Source organism: Nerophis ophidion, linkage group LG12, assembly GCF_033978795.1.
Source record: "Nerophis ophidion isolate RoL-2023_Sa linkage group LG12, RoL_Noph_v1.0, whole genome shotgun sequence".
NCBI lineage: Eukaryota > Metazoa > Chordata > Actinopteri > Syngnathiformes > Syngnathidae > Nerophis > Nerophis ophidion.
In genome coordinates this window covers 1,722,507-1,748,353 of record NC_084622.1, presented here as the reverse complement: position 1 = coordinate 1,748,353, position 25,847 = coordinate 1,722,507, and the positions used below count along the sequence as shown (strand labels likewise).

General features: G+C 39.7%; 1 protein-coding gene across 1 annotated transcript in view; it reads left to right on the top strand.

Moving 5' to 3' along the window:
- The window catches only part of LOC133562879 (reelin-like), a 304,500-nt gene that overhangs the window by 201,398 nt on the left and 77,255 nt on the right, over window positions 1-25,847 (top strand). The window contains 7 exon segments of the mRNA XM_061916689.1: window positions 5,994-6,155; window positions 8,738-8,974; window positions 9,085-9,277; window positions 10,965-11,077; window positions 20,392-20,529; window positions 21,730-21,916; window positions 25,119-25,324. Of these exon segments, the coding sequence (XP_061772673.1) occupies window positions 5,994-6,155; window positions 8,738-8,974; window positions 9,085-9,277; window positions 10,965-11,077; window positions 20,392-20,529; window positions 21,730-21,916; window positions 25,119-25,324 (1,236 nt within the window).

Here is a 25,847-nt window from a genome sequence, read left to right as displayed (position 1 = left end):
GTCCATATTGTTATTCAAAAGCCAGCATCTGTGATGGTATGGAGGTGTATCAGTGCCCAAAGTTTCTCAGTTCGAAAATTAAATATCTTGTCTTTGCAGTGTATTCAATTGAATATAAATTCAAAAAGATTTGCAAATCATTGTATTGTTTTTATTTACGATTTACACAATGTGCCAACTTCACTGGTTTTGGGTTTTGTAATACCCAGTTTTGATTAAAGCAGGCTTTAATTGAACAATTAACTCAATGTGGGCATTGAGGGTGTAGTTTGGAGGGCTGCACTGCACTACACATGATCACATGATTGTACAAGTGCTCATAAAGTCCTAGGGATCTAATTTCTCAGGTGTCTTCACTTGTGATTGATCCATCAGATGTTCCGGCCATTCAGCATTCCGCCTCCTGTCAATCCCTCTTCCAGTCATATTTCATGAGGTCATCCGGGGGGGAGGATTGTGATTATAGGCGTTATTGCAGAGCAGAATGCTGGCAGCAAAGGACAAGGAAGGACAATGATGAAGTTGGAGATGGCTTCTGTGTTAGATTGCCTGTTATGGCTCTTTGTGTGCCACCTGATGACCATTTTTTATGCCAGTTTCCAGACTCATTGAGTGAGCAGCAGTCTGCTCTCCTAATGAAAACCCACTTCAACATGGACACAGGGAACACGAGTGCCCTCTATGTTGACTAATTAAAATTAAAGTGAATGTTACCTAATAGCAGCATTAGCCTCACATATATACCGTTTTTTACGGACCATAGGGCACACCGGATTATAAGACGCACTGGCGTTGAGCGGGTCTATTCTGGTCTTTTCATACAAAAGGCACACCGGATTATAAGGCGCATTAAAGGAGTCATATTATATTTTTTTCTAAATGTAAACGACTTCCTTGTGGTCTACATAACATGTAATGGTGGTTCTTTGTTCAAAATGATGCATAGATGATGTTTTACAGATCATCTTCAAGTCGCTTTCTGACAGTCGCTCCAGGATGCGCCATTTTGTGGACGGTCTTATTTACGTGGCTCACCTTCGACGGCGTCTTCTCCCCGTCATCTTTGTTCTAGCGGTGTAGCGTGCAAGGACGAAGTGTAGCGTGCAAGGACGAAGTGTCAAAAGATGGCGCTAACTGTTTTAATGACATTCAGACTTTACTTCAATCAACAACGGAGCAGCAGCATCCCCTCATCCGTGGCTCACTAGTGAAACAACGTTGGAAATGTGTCCTGTGAATAACCGTCGGACCGGAACCCTCTAATAACACAAATTCAGGGGGTGAATTATGTAAACTCACTACAGTTTTTAGCGCTTTCATGGCGAGTTTACTGACAGATATAAGTTAGAACTTTACACTACTTTATATTACAAATGACAACACCAGAGGATGAATGCCACATAAGATAAAGAAAATGAAGGGCGTATCGACTATGGCGTCAGGACTAAAAAGGTGGAGGCACGCACATTTTCAGGACTTATGCTGTTCCCAAATACCAAAAGGTAAAAAAACTTTTTATTTTGCGAAACAAAACTCCAGATAATGTCTGCTAATAGGTGCCATTTTGCGGTCCTTATACACACACCATAATACTTGTATGCTTAATGCGTCAACACTCTATCAAGGGGTGTGGCTTCATAGCTTACCGAAGTCGTATTAAAAACATTTTGACAGATTTTTGAGCGCCGTGTGTAATGTTCAATATTCTCAATGGAACATTTAAAGTTTTGGTGTTGTTTACTGGCGTCATTTTATTCATATCTTTTATGTGTGACTGCCATCTACCGGTCACACTTATCATTACACCATGTACCAAATAAAATAGCTTCGAGGTCGGTAAGCACCACCAGAATGATGCCGTACATTAGGCGCACCGGGTTATTAGGCGCTATGTGGATTTTTGAGAAAATGAAAGGACTTTAAGTGCGCCTTATAGTCTGAAAAATATGGTGCATGTCATGTATATACTGTAATAATACGGTGCATGTCATGTATATACTGTAATAATACGGTGCATGTCATGTATATACTGTAATAATATGTGAAGCTGACTAGTTTATTGAACTGCTGCACACAAAAAGGTGAAATTCAGTCAAAACCTGCACCCCTGTTATGTTGACAGCGCAATTATTTTTCTAACAAACACACCTAGGAATGGGTATTATTTACATTTAAACCGATTGGTACTTTTTAAACAATGCCTGTGCTTAAACATTGTCCAAAACAGTACTCAAAAAACCCACCATGTACTTCAGTAATACACCATAAGTAAGATGATAACTAAATAGTGATGAGTACCTTTTACATACCAATTCACGGTACATGAGAAATTAATACCGATACTCACCACTGTCACCAGTAACAATTTTCAGTACTTTTTTCTAAGGTAATAAATATTAATATATTTTGTAATAAAATATCAATATTTTCATTTAACACTGAGCTGATAATGACCATAATTGTGCTGTCCAGTTGATCTATTTTATTTTGTTTCACTTCTCAGTGTCATTTGCAAGTATGCATTCATTTCAGTTTGTCTTATCTGTGTTTTGCTTTAGTCAGGAAGTAGTCTTTGCCATGAAGTTGAATGTACTAGTTTTGTCTTTTGTTGGACCCCTACAATTCGGTGCCCATCATTATTACTAGTGATACATTTAAAGGTAAGAAAAAAAATGCACAACAACTTGTTTGTTATTGTTATTGCAGCAGTACAGAACACACAGTGTGTTGTAATGTTGATGCTTATAATTGTGATGGTTGATTGAAGCATAAGAAGATGAATGAAGTTTGAAAATAGTGTCAGACTATAATATTTAATCCAATTTACAAATATTTAAAATCACAGCACTTGTTGCATGAGGGGCTGAGTCTGCATTAATTCCGTAACAAAATAAGGCATCGATAGCGACCCAATATTTTGGTTTCTGGTTACTGCCGTTTACGTCTGCACCGGTACCGTTACTGAGTTACGGTACTCCTCCCAAAATAAACCATATGCCGGTGTTATTGTACTCCAAAGTAGGGCTGGGCGATAGATGTATCGATATGCTGGATATATCGCGGGTTTGTCTCTGCGCGATATAGAAAATGATTATATCGTGATATTGGAGTATACGTTCTCACACAGTTGCTTTTAGCTGCGGGCATTACACTACAGGCTCTTCTCACTCCTTCGTGTCTCTCCTTCTCACAAAGACGTAAAACAAGCACACCTTCTTACATACGTCACATACGTGTACGCACTCACGGAGCAGAGAGGTAGCAGCATGGGTAACATTAGCTGTGGTGTGAGTGGTAATACAAGAGAAGGAAGGTGCGAATCTGGTAACAAATCAAGGAAGAAAAATTAATTCCCAAGAAAAACAGCAGGGGGTCCATCGTCTGGCAGTGGTTTGGCTTCAAGTGGGAATATGTCGAACACACAACCGTAATTTGTCAAGTGTGGGGCAAACGCATTGCTACAAAAAGTAGCAATACTGCTAATATGTAGCATCATTTGAAAAGTCACCTGCTAGAACAGGGGTAGGGAACCTATGGCTCTAGAGCCAGATGTGGCTCTTTTGATGACTGCATCTGGCTCTCGGATAAATCTGAGCTGACATTGCTTAATACGATAAGTAATGAATAATTCCACTTGTAATCACAGTGTTAAAAACAACGTTCAAAATATAAAACATTCTCATGCATTTTTATGTTCAAAAAGTTGCGTTAATGGTAAGAAGTCATTTATTTATTATTGGTTAGTGTGGGGCTTGCCCTCCTGGGGGTTCTTCAGACCACCAATATCCTGTTTTAGGGTTACAATATTATTATATTTTAGTTTTCTCTCAGTTGCTTTACAGCAATTGTCTTTTTCTTTTTCGTCCTCACTCGCGCTCTGGCTCCAGCCCCAACCCTGCCTCTCCTCCTGGCTGCTGCTTATAACAGAGCGACAGGTGATGAGATAAAAAGGCCCAGGTGGGCCGTCTACTCAACTGTCGCTGATTTCGAGGCCGGTTCTAGCAACATCCCGCTTTGCTGCAGGCTCGCAGGCCACGTCCCCTCCACAGTTAGCTTCAGAATAACAATGTTATTATAAAGAATAAGAGACTTGTTATACTCTGGAAATGTTGGTCTTACTTAAAAATGCACGCGATTAGTTGTGTTCAGTGTTAAAAAATATATTATTTGGCTCTTAGGGAAATACATTTTTGGCTTCTTTGCTCTCTCAGCCAAAAAGGTTCCCGACCCCTGTGCTAGAGAATGAAGAGTGTTTACTCCACATGTCAACATCTCCATTCGGTGCCACACCAACAAAATGCCGAGGCAACTATTTCCTCATCAACACCGTATGGAAAACAATAGTCAACAACATACGGCGATAAGGTTCGCATTAACCTACCACATAGCGATTTGATTTCCTATTATGCAGCTCATTTTTATTTGACAGTTATTGAAATATCTTGTGTGACATCATGCACAAAAGTGCACTTTATTTTTTTTAAACTATTGTAGTGGCGTTCTGTACAAAAAATGCACTTTAGTGTTGTTTTGATATGTCATCTTAGTGACATCATACACAAAAGTGCACTCATAGCTTGTTTTAAAATGTCTCTGACAATCTTGCACTTATTTTTTGGAAATGACATGAATGTTTGTGCCACTGCTTAATAACTGTTTAATAAATACAATTTTAGTTGTGATTTCCCTCTCTGCATGAAAGTTTAAAAGTAGCATATATGAATGCAGTATGAAGAAGAATGTTTGAATGTAGACACATAGAATCATCATACTGCTGTGATTATATGCATCAAGTGTTCATTCAAGGCTAAGGCAAAATATGGAGATATATATGCTGTATCGTGACATGGCCTTAAAATATGGAGATATTAAAAAAGGCCATATCGCCCAGCCCTACTCCAAAGTTCCTCCCCTTAAGTTAGACTCACCTAAAATTTCTCAAAAAAACTTTAAGGTGTTTGGTTAGAAAACCACAAAAACTGGTGCACACCCTTTAAGGCAGGGGTCGGGAACCTTTTTGGCTGAGAGAGCCAATAAGCCAAATATTTTAAAATGTATTTCCCTAAGAGCCGTATAATATTTTTTTTAACACAACTAAACACGTGCATTTTTAATTAAGACCAACATTTCCAGAGTATAATAGGTGTCTTATTCTTTATAATAACATTGTTATTCTGAAGCTAACTGTGGAGGGAGCGTGGCCTGCGGGCCTGCAGCAAAGCAGGATGTTGCCAGGACCGGCCTCGAAATCAGCGACAGGTGCGCAGACGGCCCACCTGGGCCTTTTTATCTAATCACCTGTCGCTCTGTTATAAGCAGCAGCCAGGAGGAGAGACGGGGTTGGGGCTGGAGCCAGAGCGCGAGTGAGGACGAAAGAGAAAAAGACAATTGCTGTAAAGCAACTGAGAGAAAAATAAAATAAAACAATATTGTAACCCTAAAACAGGCTCTTGGTGGTCTGAAGAACCCCCAGGAGGCCAAGCCCCACACTAACCAATAATACATGAATTACTTCTTACCATTAATGCAACTTCTTGAACATAAAAAAGCATGAGAATGTTTTATATTTTGAACGTTGTTTTTAACACTGTGGAATTATTCATTACTTATCCTGTTAAGCAATGTCAGCTCAGATTTATCCGAGAGCCAGACGCAGTCATCAAAAGAGCCACATCTGGCTCCAGAGCCATAGGTTCCTTACCAGTGCTTTAAGGGGTTCACAAGCACGATGTTGAAAAACATGGCCACCACGTCCTTACCAACTGATTTACCATGACGTGTTGGGATCTTTTACATTTGCATCCGCCCTCACTCCCTTAATGTAGTCCATTTATCAAATCATTCTCCATCATTCCACTGCCTCCTCACAACCTTTGACTTGTTGTTAATGTACTCCCTGAACACACTTGATGACCTTTGTATTACTCTCATTTATCAACAATGCTCCCTATAAAGTTGTCCTCTTCATCATTGAATTGTGCTTGTCTGTACAGGTACCTCCAGTTCACCCTCCGACTGGGCAGCCGAAGCACCCTGAGCTCCTGTCCTGCTCCTGACCAACCAGGAGAGGGTGTCTTACTGCATTATTCCACTGACAACGGCATTACCTGGACTTTGCTGCAGCACTATGCTTACCAAGGCTTCCACGAGCCCAGGTGTGTGTTTATGGAAGTACTTTAACACTCACATCTTCAATACTGTATTTTTCGGACCATAGGGTGCACCGGATTGAAAGGTGCACTGCTGATGATCGAGGTCTATTTTCATACAAAAGGCGCATTAATGGGGTCATATTATGATTTGTTTCTAAATTTTAAAACACTATCTTATGGTCTCCATAACATGCAATGGTGGTTCGGTGGTGAAATTGGTGCATTTTCAAGTCGCTTTCTGAGCATCGTGGCTCACCTTCGACCGTGTCTTCTTCCCGTCATCTTTGTTGTAGCGGTGTAGCGTGCAAGGACGGGAGTGGAAGAAGTGTCAAAAGATGGAGCTAACTGTTTTAATGACATTCAGACTTTACTTCAATCGATAACGGAGCAGTATCTCCTCCTCCGTGGCTCACTAGTGCAACAATAACGCCGGAAATGTGTCATCTTTGTTGTAGTGGTGTAGCGTACAAGGACGGGAGTGGAAGAAGTGTCAAAAGATGGAGCTAACTGTTTTAATGACATTCAGACTTTACTTCAATCGATAACGGAGCAGCATCTCCTCATCCGGAGGCTCACTAGTGCAACAACGTCCCGTGAAAAAACGTCTGACCAGAACTCTCTAATGACTAAAGTTCCTTGGGTGAATAATGTAAACTCACTAGACCAGTATGTTTTAGGGCAGGGGTAGGGAACCTATGGCTCTAGAGCCAGATGTGGCTCTTTTGATGACTGCATCTGGCTCTCAGATAAATCTTAGCTGACATTGCTTAACACGATAATTATGAATAATTCCGCTGGAAATCACAGTGCTAAAAATAACGTTCAAAATATAAAACATTCTCATGCATTTAAATCCATCCATCCGTTTTCTACCGCACCTGTTCAAGAAGTCGCATTAATGGTAAAAAGTATTTTCATGTCATGATGGGGGGGGGTCGCAGCTTGCTGCGGGGTCGTTCTCCCAGGAAGGCAGCCGGACTACTCGGGACATGGCATATAGGTAAAAACATGACTTAATTTAAACTAAAAAAAGATATAAACAAAAATCGCTCACAGCGGAGGCACAACTTGGGCTAAGGAAGAAAGCTAACGCATAAACAGACTGCGAACACAAATCAAACAAAACTTACTTGGCATGGCATGAAGCACGAAACTATGGCAAGGCATGAAACAAGTCATCACAGAGCAAGAAAAGATCACATTGACGCCAGGGCAACTGACTGGCAAAGACAAGCTTAAATACTGCCTCTGATTAGTGCTCGGGAAGCAGGTGAGCGGGAATTTTGTCCACCAGAGACAGGTGGACAAAATGAGTAATCAAGGAAACCAGACAAGGGATTGGAAAAAAACGGGAACTTAAAGAGTCCAAAACCCAAACAGCACATGGCCAAACAAAAACATGATCAACAACAGACATGACATTTTATTTATTATTGGTTAGCTTCAGAATAACAATGTTATGAAAAAGAATAAGAGACTTATTATACTCTAAAAATGTTGGTCTTACTTAAAAATGCACGCATTTAGTTTTATTTAGTGTTAAAAAATATGATATGGCTCTCACGGAAATTCATTTTGAAATATTTGGCTTTCATGGCTCTCTCAGCCAGAAAGGTTCCCGACCCCTGTTTTAGGGCTTTCATGGCGAGTTTACTGACAGATATAAGTAAGAACTTTACACTACTTTATATTAGAAATGGCATCAGTCGAGGTTCAATGTCCCATAACAAGAAAATAGAGAAAAAGAAGAAACTTATGACTACGGGGTCACCAACGACTACAATGGCGGAAGCACGCAAATTTACAGGACTTAAGCAGATCCCAAATACACATCAGCAGGTACCAGAAGGGAAGAAAAGTTGGTTTTGCATAATATTGCAAAACAAAACGCCAGATAATGTCTGCTATTAGGTGCCATTTTGCTGTCCTTATACACACACCATAATAATACTCGTATGTTTAATGGGCCGACAAGCCATCAAGCAGTGCGGCTTCATAGCTTACCAAAGTCATACTAGAAACATTTTGACAGATTTTTAAGCGCCGTGTGTAATGTTCTATATTCTCAATGGAACATTTAAAGTGTTGGTGTTGTTTACTGGCGTCATCTTGCAGCCTACACGTATCTCTTATGTGTGACTGCCATCTACTGGTCACACTTATCATTACACCCTGTACCTAATAAAATTGCTTCGAGGTCGGTAAGCACAACCAAAATTATGCTGTACATCAGGCGCACCAGGTTATAAAGCGCACTGTCAATTTTTTGAGAAAATTAAAAGATTTTAAGTGCGCTTTATCATCCGAAAAATACAGTACTTGCTTTGCTGCAGTCTTTGAGGTACTGGAACCGATTGAGGCAGATAGCGCCATCTATTTGTGTTATGAAGACAAAGTGGGGCACTAGTGGGGATGTGTGTCACCCTGATGTGTGAACTACTACAAATTAGTTCCGCTTCTTACTTCAAGGAGTAAACCCCATGTGATTATTTTTGTTTGCTACCTTTAACTTAATTATCTTTAACCACCTTATGAAGACAAATAAATATTGATAATAACAATGTCTTTTCTTCTCTTGCGAACAGGATCGTGTCTGTCGAGCTGCCGTCTGCCGCACGAAAGTTTGGCGTGCAGTTCCGCTGGTGGCAGCCGTACCATTCGGGGCGCGGCCAGGACGTTTGGGCCCTGGATGAGATCAGCATGACGTCTGTGCTTTTCAACACCATAAGTCTGGACTTCAGCAACGTGCTGGATGTCACTCAGAGTCTTGGCTTTTTCCTCGGCCACGTTCAGCCCTACTGCCAGCACGACTGGACCCTCAGGTAAAGATTGTCCAGCACACGGGGATAACCTGCCAGCAACACATTTTGAAAGTCTCGTTATTTTCAGCCAATGAACGCCTGGTAATAATCTGCTCGACTATTTCTGTCAGTTTCTCTGGTGAGCCGAGCCCTGGCTCGAGTATTCGTTACGTGGAGACTCAGTCGATGCAGATCGGCGCCTCCTACAGTCTGCAGTTCTCGCTGGTTATGGGTTGTGGTCGGGAGTCTTCCCCTCATATCGACACTCAAGTCCGCCTGGAGTTTTCCACCAATCACGGCCTCACTTGGCACCTGGTCAAAGAGGTATGAACCTTTACTTTGTCGTATTCAAGCATCCAGAACGTATTGACAGCACTTCACTTTTTCCACTAATGTTACAGTCTTATTAAAAAATTGAATAATCTCATTTTTGTCCTCAAAATTCTACATGCAATACCCCATAATGGCTATGTATAAAGGTTTTTTTTTGAAAATGTATTTAAAAAAAAACAAAAAACAATCACACATACACAGCCCTTGCTCAACATTTTGTTTATGCACCTTTGGCAGCCATTACAGCCTGAAGTCTTTTTAAATATCAATCAATCAATGTTTATTTATATAGCCCTAAATCACAAGTGTCTCAAAGGGCTGCACAAGCCACAACGACATCCTCGGTACAGAGCCCACTTACGGGCAAGGAAAAACTCACAACCCAGTGGGACGTCAATGTGAATGACTATGAGAAACCTCTTTTCCGCGGCCTTGATGTATTGTGCCGTCTCGTCCAAAGTCAACAACAACAGGTGTGTGTCCATGAGAGCTGCGTTGTTCTTCAGGAGAGTCTTGAAGCTAGGGAAACAATCCAAGTTGGAATGATTTTGTATGCGAGTGAAAATAAAATTAGATTTTCACTCTAAATTGTCTATGACTGATCCTCAAAACCTGCGAGGTAGACAGTCCGATGTAATCCACAGTTCTTCCCGCATCCTCCAATCATTTGTGGCAGCTTTGGGGTACTTTGAAGACTGCCAGCAACTTCCAATTTGTCGACAAACCAGAGCAACGCTTACTCCAATCAGCAGATGTTCTGTTGTCATAATTCCCAATAAGTGGATGTCTTCACGTCCTGGACAGAAAAAGGGTCGCCAGGCACGCGGCCCTCCTTCTTCTCCCAAAAGTCCGTGGTGTGTCCAGCAACAACCGCTTCGTCACCACAGCAGGTTCCCCCAAACCCAAGATCTTGTCAATTTTGTTGAGGCCAGTTAAATAGTTCCAATGTTTAGATTTGGAGAGCAGTGCAAAAAGAGGTAATAAGAAAGTTAAGACAAGACAAAACAACGAAGCAAGCAGGAGAGGAAAGGGGATTGTCCACCCTCCATGAGTGCCAGAATAACGCTTTTAATGTGTGACTTAAACAAGAGAATTGGGTCGAAAAGAAAAACACATAATCTGAAAATGTTAACACATTAAAACTTATGATTAAATGGATTGGTATGTTCATAGTAGCACACTTTGTGTTTTATCCTAATGACCTTTTTTGAAGTGTAATTGTTGGGTCTATGTTTGTTTTACAAACATTTCCCCAAACGTCCAACACAACATGTTAAATATGGAAAAAATAAAAGAATAATATAACATATGCAGACCTTTCTTATTCAGCACGTGTTTTACTTTAAAGAATAGCTATGGATTTGGATATTTTCCCCTTGATATATTCAATATGTACATGTATGTAATTTGCAATTACATACATGCTTTAATCATTGAGTAAGTTCTCGGCCTGTGATCATAAATATTCAGAAAGCTTAAAAACGCTATTTGGAGATCATTTAGTGGGGCTTTCGTGTGCATGAAGTCCACAATGTGACATATAGTATGTTTTATTGTGTACTGTTGCTTGACTTCCTGTGTGTAAGAAGGAACCAACACATGTTCTATGAAAATGATGCACTTGCAAATAATACTCCTGTTTCTGCGTTTTTAAGTACTCTATATGTCCTTGACCTAGGCCTGTCTTCCTGGCATGCCGAGCTGCTCGGAGTTCACAGCTCCCAGTGTCTACCACCCATCAGAGTTTGGAAATTGGAGACGCATCACTCTGTCGCTGCCTCAGAAGACATGGTAACACAACGCTCATGCACGTATTGTGATGCCCATCATTGTAACGTCCTCCAAAGAAAGTAGAGATGTCCGAAATTCGGACTGCCGATATTATCAGCCGATAAATGCTGTAAAATGTAATCGGTATCGGTTTCAAAATGATCAGTATTGGTTTCATAAAGTAAAATTTTTTTACTTTTTAAAACGCCACAGTGTACACGGACGTAGGGAATAGTACAGAGCGCCAATAAACCTTAAAGCAGAGGTTTTTAACCTTGTTGGAGGTATCGAACCCCACCAGTTTCAAGAAGCACATTCACCGAACCCTTCTTTAGTGAAAAATAAAATGTTTTTTTGTTTCAAATTCAAGACAAAGTTATGTTTTTGGTAACACTTTAGTATGGGGAACATATTTTAAGTAACAAAGACTTAATTTAAAAGGGTTAGGGTTGGTGTCAGGGTTAGAGGGTTAGGGTGATAATAAGGCCATGCCAAATAAGGCATTAATAAGTACTTAATAATGACTAGTTAAGAGCCAATATGTTACTAATTTGCATGTTAATAAGCAACTAATTAATGGTGAATATGTTCTCCATACTAAAGTGTTGCCATGTTTTCTTACTGGTGCACAAAATGAACCGTGCATGAACATCACCTTGTTCAAACAACAAAACCAACACAGTGCATAAACTCACAACAAAATACACACCTGCAAATCAGTCTGACTTCTGCTGTTGCCGTATCCGTAATACGCCGATAGGGAGAAGTTTTTATTTACACGATGAGTCACGTGTGTTTTGACCTCCGCCGAACTCCTGAGGCCGACTCACCGAACCCTTGGGGTTTGATCGAACCCATGTTAAGAACCAGTCACATTATACCTACAGCTTTTCACACACACAAGTGACTGCAAAGCATACTTGGTCAACAGCCATACAGGCCGTGTAAACAACTTTAACACTGTTACAAATATGTGCCACACTGTGAACCCACACCAAACAAGAATGACAAACACATTTTGGGAGAACATCCACACCGTAACACAACATAAACACAACAGAACAAATACCCAGAACCCCTTGCAGCAGTAACTCTCCCGGGATGCTACAATATACACCCTCCCCCCCCAACCCCGCCCACCTCAACCTCCTCATGAGACATGAGAGCATGTTCCAAATTCCAAGCTGCTGTTTTGAGGCATGTAAAAAAAAATAACGCACTTTGTGACTTTAATAATAAATATGGCAGTGCCATGTTGCCGTTTTTTTTCCATAACTTGAGTTGATTTATTCTGGAAAACCTTGTAAGATTGTTTAATGCATCCAGTGGGGCATCACAACAAAATTAGGCATAATAATGTGTTAATTCCAGGCCTGAGTAGATCGGTATCGGTTGATATCGAAATCAGTAATTAAGAGTTGGACAAAATGGGATATTGGCAAAAAGCCATTATTGGACATCTAATAAAAAGCATTCACATGGTTTTAATTACGCTGGTATTCTAGTAATAATGACAATAATGGATTGAATTTGTATAGCACTTTTTTCTTGTTATTCAAAGCATATGACGCTGTGTTCATTCTTTTGCTCGAAATTCACAAGAGGTGGAAATTGTATGAACAAAAAGGGAACGAGACTACAAAACCTATATACCGTATTTTTTGGATTATAAGTCGCACCGGCCGAAAATGCATAATAAAGAACGAAAAAAAAACATAAATAAGTCACATTTTTGGGGGGGAAATTTATTTGATAAAGTCCAACACCAAGAATAGAATTGAAATGCAATTTAAAATAAATAAAGAATAGTGCCTAAGTGCTTGATTTGATACACCGGGCCAAGTGATTAGGGCACCTGATTCTCATCATTCGGATGGGTGGCCAAATACTTTTGGCAATATAGTGTATATATGTTTTTGAAATTATGTTTTTAAGGTGATCTGTCTTAATGTTTTTAGTATTCAATCAGACATTGTGAGTTTTGTATTAGTGTTCCTAAAAATCGACATACCGGCCCCCGGACAAATTATTTTCCTCACAATTTGGTCCCACGAGTCAAAATAATTGCCCAGGTCTGCCATAAGGGGAAACCCCAGCTGGGTTTTTTTTTTATATACTTTTTAAAAATGGCACACATTAAAAACTGCTGATGACACAGGAGCCTACAGAAGACTTTATGTGAGTACTAGCTGCTAAAACACCAATCCTTCCACGTTGACGTTATGGACCTATCATCTCTCCCTAGGTTTGATGATTGCTTGTGACATGAGCCGTAGGTTGCACATAAATAAAAACACACATACTGCACTTTGACCTTCAAATTCTTATTTCTAAGCTCTTAGAGACGCATTCTCTAATCTGATGCTCTGCAGATCACAGGGTCATGGCTGTAAATTGGTTTGGAGGAAGTCTGAGGTTTTTCATGGCTGCACAAACAATGCTGCACACTTTATCTAATATTTTGGCTTTATTTGCTTGAACAGTACATTTGCTAATGTCTCCTTGTTTGTGAATTACCTAAATGCTCAAATTATTGCCTTGGCGCTTATTTACCTGAACTGTAAAGAGGATGATTTGTTAATTGGTAGGACACAAGCTTTTTAAAACTCATTGTATTTCCTATGTTTTTATTGCTTTAAAGGGGAACATTATCAGCAGACCTATATAAGCGTCAATATATACCTTGATGGTGCTGAAAAAAGTCCATGTATTTTTTTAACCGATTTCCAAACTCTAAATGGGTGAATTTTGGCAAATTAAACGCCTTTCTGTTTATCGGTCCTTTACCGATGACGTCACCGAGGTAATACACCCGCCATTTTCATTTTCACATTACAAACACCGGGTCTCAGCTCTGTTATTTTCCGTTTTTTCGACTATTTTTTGGAACCTTGGAGACATCATGCCTCGACGGTGTGTTGTCGGAGGGTGTAACAACACTAACAGGGAGGGATTCAAGTTGCACCACTGGCCCGAAGATGCCAAAGTGTCTGCCGCCAGACCCCCATTGAATTTGAAAGTGTCTGCCGGCGATGCTAAGACAGACATGGCACAGAGATGTATGGATAACCTGCAAATGCATTTGCAGAGATAAAGTCAACGAAATCACAAAGGTGAGTTTTGTTGATGTTGTTGACTTATGTGCTAATCAGACATATTTGGTCATGGCATGACTGCCAGCTAATTGATGCTAACATGCTACGCTAATCGATGCTATTTACGCTAGCTGTATGTACATTTGAAACTAGATACCCACATTTAATGCGAAACAAACACTTACCAATCGACGGATTTAAGTTGCTCCAGTGTCACAAGATGCGAAAGTCCTGGTCGTTTGGTCCGCACATTTTACCGGCGATGCTAATAAGGCAGCCATGCTATGGGCCACTTCACTAGGTACACCCACGCTATGGCCGAATAGCGTCAATAGCTATTCGCTCAATAGCTTCAATTTCTTCTTCAATTTCGTTTTCGTTATCTGCCTCCATACTCCGACCATCTGTTTCAATACATGCGTAATCTGTTGAATCGCTTAAGCCGCTGAAATTCGAGTCTGACTCCGAGCTAATGTCGCTATATCTTGCGGTGATAACCGCCATGTTGTTTATATTGGCAGCCCTGTATGCCGTCACAGGGAAATGGACGGGTGGATAAAGCGATGGTGAAAATCCGGCACTTTGAAGCAGTTTTTCGGGATATTCCGGGAGGTGTAAAATTTTGAAAAAAACTTCGAAAAATAAAACAAGCCACTGGGAACTGATTTTTATTGTTTTTAACCCTTTTGAAATTGTGACAATGTTCCCCTTTAGTACTGATTTAAAGGGCATGAAGAAGTGGAAAGTATAGCTGTCTTTAACCACGCGATCATACAAGTGACACCCAATATCTAAGTTACATTTAAAGCAGTGTGGGTGGCACTGGGGGAAGGTGTGTAAAGTGTCTTGCCCAAGGACACAACGGCAGTGACTAGGATGGCGGAAGCGGGAATCGAACCTGGAACCCTCAGGTTGCTAGCACGGCCACTCTACCAACCGAGCTATGCCGAGTAACCATGTAATACTCTTCCATATCAGTAGGTGGCAGTCGGTAGCTAATCGCTTTGTAGATGTGGGAAACAGCGGGAGGCAGAGTGCGGGTAAAAAGGTGTCTATTGCTTAAACTAGGGGTAGGGAACCTATGGCTCTAGAGCCAGATGACTGCACATGGCTCTCAGATAAATCTTAGCTGACATTGCTTAACACGATAATCACAGTTTCAAAAATAACGTTCAAATCATAAAACATTCTCATGCATTTTAATCCAACCATCTGTTTTCTACCGCACCTGTTCAAGATGTCGCATTAATGGTAAGAAGTATTATATTTATTATTGGTTAACTTTTTAGAATAACAATGTTGTTAAAAAGAATAAGAGACTTATTATACTCTACAAATGTTTGTCATACTTAAAAATGCACGAATTTAGTTGTATTCAGTGTTGAAAAATTGTATATGGCTCCTACGGAAATACATTGTGAAATATTTGGCTTTCATAGCACTCTCAGCCAAAAAGGTTCCCGACCCCTGCTCTAGAGTATAAGCCGTAACAGCAAGAATAGACATTTGAAAGGCAATTTAAAATAAATCAAGAATAGTGAAGAACAGGCTGAATAAGTGTAGGTTATATGAGGCATAAATAAGCAACTGCTATGTTAACCTAACATATTATGGTAAGAGTCATTCAAATAACTATAACATATAGAACATGCTATACCTTTACCAAATTATCTCTCACTCCTAATCCATAAATCCCATGAAATCTTCTTCCTGGATGTGGCTTCTAAACAACTCTGCCAACTCCAAAGGTATGCACCGCTTCCTCTTGTCCTTTTCTGCTGCATATTTCACTACATCCAGCTTGTAATCTGCACTACATGATTTCCTTTTCAACGCCATTTTTGTTCAGCCCGTCTCACTTTTTATAAGTTACCGCCAACGATGAAGTGATCCATTTTAATAGCTGACCCACAATGCACTTCTGCCATGACCCTCCTCCACCGAATTCTTATTGGTTGACATGTGTGTGACGATTGCTGACATTTTCTCCGTCTCTTCCGCGAATGAGATAAATAATATCATTTGATATTTCACGGTAATGTGTTAATAATTTCACACACAAGTCGCTCCGGAGTATATGTCGCACCCCCGGCCAAACTATGAAAAAAACTGCGACTTATAGTGCGAAAAATACGGTACGCAAAATGGCAGCAACATAGCAACACAGCTTTATTTACCTCTAACACAATGCTAAGAAGCATACTGCTCAGTTGACATAATGTTGTGTTCAATTCACAGTAACCAACAGTGCAAGTGTGACATGCAAACCCAACAGCTGAGTAGTGCAACCAACGTTTTAAAGCATTTACCGTATTTTCTGGAGCATAGGGCGCACCTATGCTGGTGATGAGCAGGTCTATTCAGGTCTTTTTTTCCATACAAAAGGGCCATATTATGATTTTTTTCTAAATGTAAAACACTTCCCTGTGGTCTACATTAGTGTCCCCAACCTATTTTTTCGCCATGGACCGATTTAATGTACCGTATTTTCTGCACTATAAAGCGCACCGGATTATAGGAGCATAGAATAGATGCTACAGTAGAGGCTGGGGTTACGTTATGCATCCTTTAGATCAGGGGTGCCCACACTTTTTCTGCAGACGAGCTACTTTTCAATTGACCAACTCGAGGGGATCTACCTCATTTATATATATCATTTATATTTATTTATGAAAGAGACATTTTTGTAAACAAGTTAAATGTGTTTAATGATAATACAAGCATGTGTAACACATATAGATGTCTTTCTTTCACGAAGACAAGAATATAAGTTGGTGTATTACCTGATTCTGATGACTCGCATTGATTGGAATCAGACAGTAATGATGATAACGCCCACATTTTCAAATGGAAGAGAAAAAAATGTGTCCTTTCTGTACAATACCACATGAAAGTGGTTGGTTTTTGGCATCTAATTCATCCAGCTTCCATACACTTTACAAGAAAAACATTGGCGGCAAATTCCGTAGCTTGCTTGATTGACATTCACGGCACCCGAGGGTCTTGTGAGATGACGCTGGCTGCTGCCAGTTCATTATTATGAAAAAATGACAGAGAGGAAGGCGAGAAACACTTTTTATTTCAACAGACTTTCGTCAAAACTCTAAAGGCCGACTGCACATTTCCTATCTTCACAATAAAAGTCCTGCTTCATGCTGCCTGCGCTAACAAAATAAGAGTCTCAGAAAGCTGGCGTGCACAAGTGATGTGCACGCCAGCTTTCTGAGGGATCGCTTGTGCACGCCAGTTTTCCGAGACTCTGTATTTAGTTAGTGCAGGCAGCATGAAGCAGGGCTTTTATTGTGAAGATAGGAAATGTGCAGTCGGCCTTTAGAGTTTTGACGGAAGGTACGGCGCGAGAGTCTGTTGAAATAAAAAGTGTTTCCTGCCTTCCTCTCGGTCATATTTTCATAATAATGATCTTGCAGCAGCCAGCGTCATCTCACAAGACCCTCCGGTACCGTGAATGTCATTTAAGTGACGTCTTGGTGAAGATTGATGATCACTCATTTTTAGGTCTATTTTTTTTAAAAGCCTTGCTGGAGATCGACTGACACACCCCCCGCGGTCGACTGGTAGCTCGCGATCGACGTAATGGGCACCTCTGCTTTAGATCATGGGTGTCAAACTCTGGCCCGCCGTGTAATTTAATTTGGCCCTTGAGGTAATAAAAAAAAATTAACATTACAGCTGGCCCGCCGTTATTACACAGCAGCGGTGCCGCTGTAAAACCTCAATTTCTCACACTTGCCAATCTTCACGAATTTAAGTGCCCCTCCCGAAAATCTCCCGGAGCAAGCATTCTCCTGATTTTTACCCGGACAACAATATTGAGGGCCTTTAGCTTTCTCTACAACCTGTCGTCACGTCCGCATTTCCTCCATACAAACAGCGTGCAGGCCCACTCGCATAATATTACACACACATAAATGAATGCAATGCATACTTGATCAACAGCCATACAGGTCACACTGAGGGTGGGCGTATAAACAACTTTAACACTGTTACCACCACACTGTGAACTCACACCAAACAAGAATGACAAACACATTTCCGGAGAACATCTGCGCTCTAAGATAACATAAACACAACAGAACAATTACCCAGAACCCCTTGCAGCACTAACTCTTTTGGGACGCTACAATATATTTTGATATTTACCTCAGAAGGCTGCAAATAGAAATGAGGCATTAAATTTGTATTTAAATTTAATCTGATATGCCATTGATATTTTTTAATTATTATTATTATTATTTGAAACTCGATTTTGCATGTCACTATAAAGTTATATAAGCCGTGGACCCCGACTTAAACAAGTTGAAAAACTTTTTCGGGTGTTACCATTTAGTGGTCAATTGTAGGGAATATGTACTGTACTGTGCAATCTACTAATAAAAGTTTCAATCAATCAATCAATCAACCTTGCTTGTTCAATGTTCAATGCAAAACTTGTTTGGGTCCCTATTAAAAGATTAATTTGTTCAACGTCGGCCCGCGGCTTTGTTCAGTTTTAAATTTTGGCCCACTCTGTATTTGAGTTTAACACCCCTGCCCTAAATGCTCCAATTACAGCATGTTTCGGACTATAAGGCACACTTTTAAGGTCCTTTAATTTTCTCAAAAATTGACAGTGTGCCTTATAACCTGGTGTGTCTAATGTACGACATAATTCTGGTTGTGCTTACTAACATTGAAGCAATTTTATTTGGTACATGGTGTAATGGTAAGTGTGACCAGTAGATGGTAGTCATACATAAAAGATATGTGTAGACTGCAATATAATGGCAGTTAACAACACGAAAACTTTAAATGTTCCATTTAGAATATAGAACATTACACACAGCGCTCAAAAATCTGTCAAAATGTTTTTAGTACGACTTCGGTAAGCTATGAAGCCGCTTGATGGAGTGTCGACGCATTAAACATATGAGTATTATTATGGTGTGTGTATAAGGACCGCAAAGGTAAGACATTATAATATCTGGCGTTTTGTTTAATAATATTATGCAAAACCAACTTTTCTTTCCTTCTTATACCTGCTGATCTGTATTTGGGATCTGCATAGGTCCTGAAAATGTGCGCGAGTCGGCCATTGTAGTCCGTGGCGACACTGTAGGCATAAGCTTCTTTATTTTTTCTCTATCTTCTTATGTGGCATTCATCCTCTGCTGTTGCCATTTCTAATATGAAGTAGTGTAAAGTTCTTACTTATATCTGTCAGTAGACTTGCCATGAAAGCGCTAAGTCATACAGGTATAGTGAGTTTACATCAGGGGTGTCAAACTCAAATACAGAGTGGGCCAAAATTTAAAACTGAACAAAGCCGCGGGCCGACGTTGAACAAATTAACCTTTTAATAGGGACCCAAACAAGTTTTGCATTGAACATTGAACAAGCAAGGCTTGTATACAGTAACTTTATAGTGACATGCAAAATCGAGTTTCAAATAATAATAATAATAATTAAAAAATATCAATGGCATATCAAATTGAATTTATATACAAATTTAATGCCTCTTTTCTATTTGCAGCCTTCTGAGGTAAATATCAAAATATATTGTAGCGTCCCAAAAGAGCTAGTGCTGCAAGGGGTTCTGGGTAATTGTTATGTTATGTTTATGTTATGTTACAGTGCAGATGTTCTCCCGAAATGTGTTTGCCATTCTTGTTTGGTGTGAGTTCACAGTGTGGCGCATATTTGTAACAGTATTAAAGTTGTTTATACGGCCACCCTCAGTGTGACCTGTATGGCTGTTGATCAAGTACACACATTACACACATTCACTTATGTGTGTGTAATTGCCGCATGTATTATGCGAGTGGGCCTGCACGCTGTTTGTATGGAGGAAATGCGGACGTGACGACAGGTTTTAGAGAAAGCTAAAGGCCCTCAATATTGTTGGGGTAAAAATCAGGAGAATGCTTGCCCTGGGAGATTTTCGGGAGGGGCACTTAAATTCGGGAGGATTGGCAAGTGTGAGAAATTGCGGTGTTACAGCGGCACCGCTGCTGTGTAATAACGGCGGGCCAGCTGTAATGTTAATTTGATATTACCTCAAGGGCCAAATTAAATTACACGGCGGGCCAGAGTTTGACACCCATGATTTAGGGTATGTAATAGAAATATTAAACAATTGATTATGATGAATTTGTGTACCTTCAAATGTTTGGATACAAGGCAAGAGATCTCCTGTTTCTCAAGCAATGAAGTGTTATGTATGTAATGGATGTCTATGTTCAGGTCCAGTGCCACAAGGTTCCGGTGGATCCAGAACTACTATGGAGAGCAGGACGAGTGGGCCCTGGATGACATTTACATCGGCCAGCAATGTCCTAATATGTGCCATGGACACGGATGGTGCGACCATGGACACTGCAGGTCAGCCTTGGCAACCATGTCCCAACAAAACCAACACATACCGTATTTCCTTGTCTGCCGCCGGGTATATAGTATGCGCCTGCCTAGAATTACTGCCGGGTCAAACTCGTTTCGCAAAATATTATTTTTATTAGCACGTCTAGATTTCCCGCCGGGTCAAACTCATCACGTCACCAGTGACACTTCCCCTAAATATGCTAAAAAGAACAGTAAACAGCTATGTTTTATTAATATACCATAGCTGCGTGTGTCAAATATGAGTCATTAAATGACTCCCGCCTCCTGGTGGTAGAGGGCGCTAGTGATCCTTCTTGCCACTACTTGTGACAAGCAGCAAGAGTGAGCAGCGATCGTTTATTTTTTCCTCTCGCTTGCACTTTTAACATGGAGGATTACATATCTAAAATAAAACATTTGGACTTTTAATCGAAGCAGGAAGTAATAAAGGAAGATCTCCATCGAGACAGAGACTTTTAAAACTGAAGAAAGATAAGGAAGACTTCTATAAACAAGTTATCGATGCTTTTGATCAGAAGGAGCTGCGCATGGACTTCATTTATAAGTAAAGGTAAAACCATAGAGGTGGCGACTTGTCCAGGGTGTACCCCGCCTTCCGCCCGATTGTAGCTGAGATAGGCGCCAGCGCCCCCTGCGACCCCGAAAGGGAATAAGCGGTAGGAAATGGATGGATGGATGGATGGGTAAAACCATAATAATGTTTTTTTTATTAAATGTGCTTTTCATGATGGTATCCTTACATCACACTCAAATTTATAAGCGCAGGCCTAAATTTAGCGCATGCCTTTTGTAAGTGCCGGAGTGAGAAGAGGTTTTAAATTAATTAGCGCCCCGGCAACAATTCAAGGAAATACGGTAATAATAAATAAATGGTTTGTACCTGTATAGCGCTTTTCTACCTTCAAGGTACTCAAAGCGCTTTGACACTACTTCCACATTTACCCATTCACACACACATTCACACACTGATGGAGGGAGCTGCCATGCAAGGCGCTAGCCAGCACCCATCAGGAGCAAGGGTGAAGTGTCTTACCCAAGGACACAACGGCAGTGACTAGTATGGCAGAAGCGGGAATCGAACCTGCAACCCTCTGGTTGCTGACACAGCCGCTCTACCAACCGAGCTATACCGCCCCCCAAGATATCTCTCTCAAGACAATGAACAATCCCGTCTTTCGGCAGGTGTGACGACGCCTTCTCCGGAACAGACTGCCTGCCCGCCTCTCCTCTTTCTTCCAGTGTGCTATCGGACTTTGAGTCCCAGGATGCGCTGCGGGCCACATGGCAGGAAGTGATCGGCGGAGAGGTGGTCAGCCCTGACGTGGGCTGCGGGGTGGTGTCGTCTGGTTCATCCCTCTACTTCAGCAAGGTATAACGTGATGGTATAGGATCGCCTCGTTGCCCTGCATAATTCTGACTCCGGTATATTAGTACTGGTATAGTATCGCAGTACTAATGAATCAAAAACGGTACTATACTCTGTTTGAAACGTACCGCTTCCCTGGCATGACGGCACGTCATCACGTCTTGACATTGCTGGTTTTACGAGCAAAGGAGCATGTTCGGACTAGAATCAACACCCACCCACATTTAAGAGTTGCTCCACCCAAAGTGCGCATCTTATAAACCCCGTTTCCATATGAGTTGGGAAATTGTGTTAGATGTAAATATAAACAGAATACAATGATTTGCAAATCATTTTCAAGCCATATTCAGTTGAATATGCTACAAAGACAACTGATAAACATTTTTTTTTGCAAATAATCATTAACTTTAGAATTTGATGCCAGCAACACGTGACAAAAGTTGGGAAAGGTGGCAATAAATACTGATAAAGTTGAGGAATGCTCATGAAACACTTATTTGGAACATCCCACAGGTGTGCAGGCTAATTGGGAACAGGTGGGTGCCATGATTGGCTATAAAAACAGCTTCCCAAAATATGCTCAGTCTTTCACAAGAAAGGATGGGGCGAGGTACACCCCTTTGTCCACAACTGCGTGAGCAAATAGTCAAACAGTTTAAGAACAACATTTCTCAAAGTGCAATTGCAAGAAATTTAGGGATTTCAACATCTACGCTCCATAATATCATCAAAATGTTCAGAGAATCTGGAGAAATCACTCCACGTAAGCGGCATGGCCGGAAACCAACATTGAATGACCGTGACCTTCCATCCCTCAGACGGCACTGTATCAAAAACCGACATCAATCTCTAAAGGATATCACCACATTGGCTCAGGAACACTTTAGAAAATCACTGTCACTAAATACTGTTTGTCGCTACATCTGTAAGTGCAAGTTAAAGCTCTAATATGCAAAGCGAAAGCCATTTATCAACAACATCCAGAAACGCTGCTGGCTTCTCTGGGCCCGAGATCATCTAAGATGGACTATAGTGCATTCAATTGAATATGGGTTGAAAAGGATTTGCAAATCATTGTATTCTGTTTTTATTTACCTCTAACACAATTTCCCAACTCAAATGGAAATGTGTTTTGTAGATGAAGAGTTAAGTTGAAAGAGTTTTCTATTTTTTCGGAAATAACAGCTTCTTTCCAATTATTGCCTACGTCCAATTCAACCTTTTTGCGATTAAATGTCGCAGCTATGGTATAATAATAGCATTTATTCTTACATTTCTGACTAATGAGTGTGAAAGGCAGTCTTCTTATACATCTCTTGCATTTGATTATAATCAATAATTCATGTATTTGTACTTCATGTTGTCTCCACACTGCAAAAAGTCAGTGTTCAAAAACAAGAAAAAAAAATACAAAAATGAGGGGTATTTTATTTGAACTAAGCAAAATTTTCTGCCAATAGAACAGGAAAAGTCGGCTTGTCAAGACTTTCCAACACAAGTAAAATTAGCTAACCTCAATGAACCCAAACATACCTTAAAATAAGTATATTCTCACTAATAACAAGTGCACTTTTCTTGGTAGAAAAAAAGAGACTTCTTTGCTCAATATGTTGAAAAATATTCTTAAATGAAGTAAATGCTAGTGCCATTATCTTGACATCATGATGTGCGCTCTGCATTACATTTCTTGAAACCAGCAAACTTATACTAAAAACACATTTATTGTTGTTAATGGAAAGGCAACAAAGCAACCACTTGTTACTCTCGGGGTCTCCAAGCTGATCAGGCAATTCATATTATCTAAAAATGCATTTTCCCATCGATAACATGACATCATCGCACCAAGCGCGTGCTCTTTCAGTCAATTAGTGCACATATATGCAGACCCCAGGCCCAATTTTTTTTAATTGTAATTTTGAAGAATTTATATGAATGTGGATTTCAAAATTGTTTGAAATGTTAAATGTTTCAATATTAACTGTCTGTTTACTGTACTGTGTCAACTGTACTCCTTTATGAGTACGTATGTTCTATTGCTTCATTGAAAATAAAACATCAAAGTCAATTTGGCTGTCATCTGTTTTAGTTATGAGACACATTTGTGTCAAAATCATGATTTTTTTTCATGCTTGAAGTAAGAAATGATTACTTTAAAAAAGTAGTTTGATACTTGTGTTGATGACACAGCTTTGCAACAGTTGATATTCTAGTTTCAGTTCAGTTCAGTTTATTTTCAGTCTAACAAAAACATATTCAAACATAGATCACGATTCAAAAATAAATAACATGACTGAAACAGGCAGAAGCAAAAAGCTTATATGCCCAACATAAACATTTTTACATTCAATTAAGTTACCTTTTCTAATAATTTTGTAATACAAAAAGAAATATAGTCATTCAGCATTTACATTTAAGTTGCCCTTTAACAAATAATACAAAAATATGTACTTACACACATGCACTTTTTTGTAAATAGATATACATACATACCTTCTAAATACAACATTTAACCAAACAAACATACATTCATAGTTCACATAACTTTTTAAAATACATTGTGACATGTTCTTTTTGAAATTAAATACTGAGTCACTCATTTTTATTTCTTTACCAACAGAATTCCACAAATGAACACCGAGAACAGATAAACATCTACGTTTAACAACTAGTCTTGCTTTTGGTAAAATAAACTTAGATTAATCTCTTAGATTATATTTGCTGGTCTGTAGAGAGAAGTATTTTTGAATTCCTTCAGGAAGAGTATTTATTTTTGCTTTGAACATTATCTGTGTTATTTTATAATAAACAATATCTTGAAATTTCATAAGTTTTGATTTAACAAATAATGGATGGGTATGGTCATAATATCCTGCTTTGTTTATTAGCCGTACAGCTTTTTTTTGCAGCAAAAGTAAAAAAGTTTCAAGCATGTTTTACTCAATATAGGTCATCAAATCTCAGCAACAAGCTGTAATATCTTACTGACATCATTTAGGACCAAAAGCCTTAAAACAAGTAAAACACTCTGACATAAAGTCTGCTTAGTGAGTAGAATTATCTTTTCAGATAGAAAATGAGCAAATATCACCTTATTTGAGATATTTCATCTTACTTAGTTTTCAGTTTTTGCAGTGCAGTGAGTATATGTACATTATTCACTACCACTTACACGCCAAAAAGTCATGTACTTCACGTGTGTTGTCAGGCTGGCCTGCGGCAGCTGGTGAGTTGGGACCTGGACACGGAATGGGCGGAGTTTGTCCAGTTTTACCTGCGCGTGGGAGGAGACTGGGCCGACTGTAACCAGGCGGACAGCAGGGAAGAAGGAGTGCTGCTGCAGTACAGCAATGATGGAGGCATCACCTGGGGCCTCATCGCTGAAATGTACTTCACCGATTTCACCAAACCTCGGTGAGAGAACCATGGCCAAGAATAATAATAGAATAGAATAGAAAAGAAAGTACTTTATTTATCCCTGGGGGAAATTCAGCACCACAGTTCACTCAAAATAGACAATAAACACTCAGGTATGTTTTACATGTGAATAATATAAATGCAGTCTATTATACAGCATTATTCACATGTAAATAATATAAATAGTCAATTATGCAGCATTATCACATGTGAATAATATAAATACAGTCTATTACACAGCATTATTCACATGTAAATAATATAAATAGTCTGTTGTTATTATTATGAATACAGTCTATTATACAGCATTATTCACATGTGAATAATATAAATAGTCTGTTATTATTATGAATACAGTCTATTATACAGCATTATTCACATATGAATAATTTAAATAGTTTATTATACAGCATTATTCACATGTGAATAATTTAAATACAGTTTATTATACAGCATTATTCACATGTGAATAATATAAATACAGTCTATTATACAGCATTATTCACACGTAAATAATATA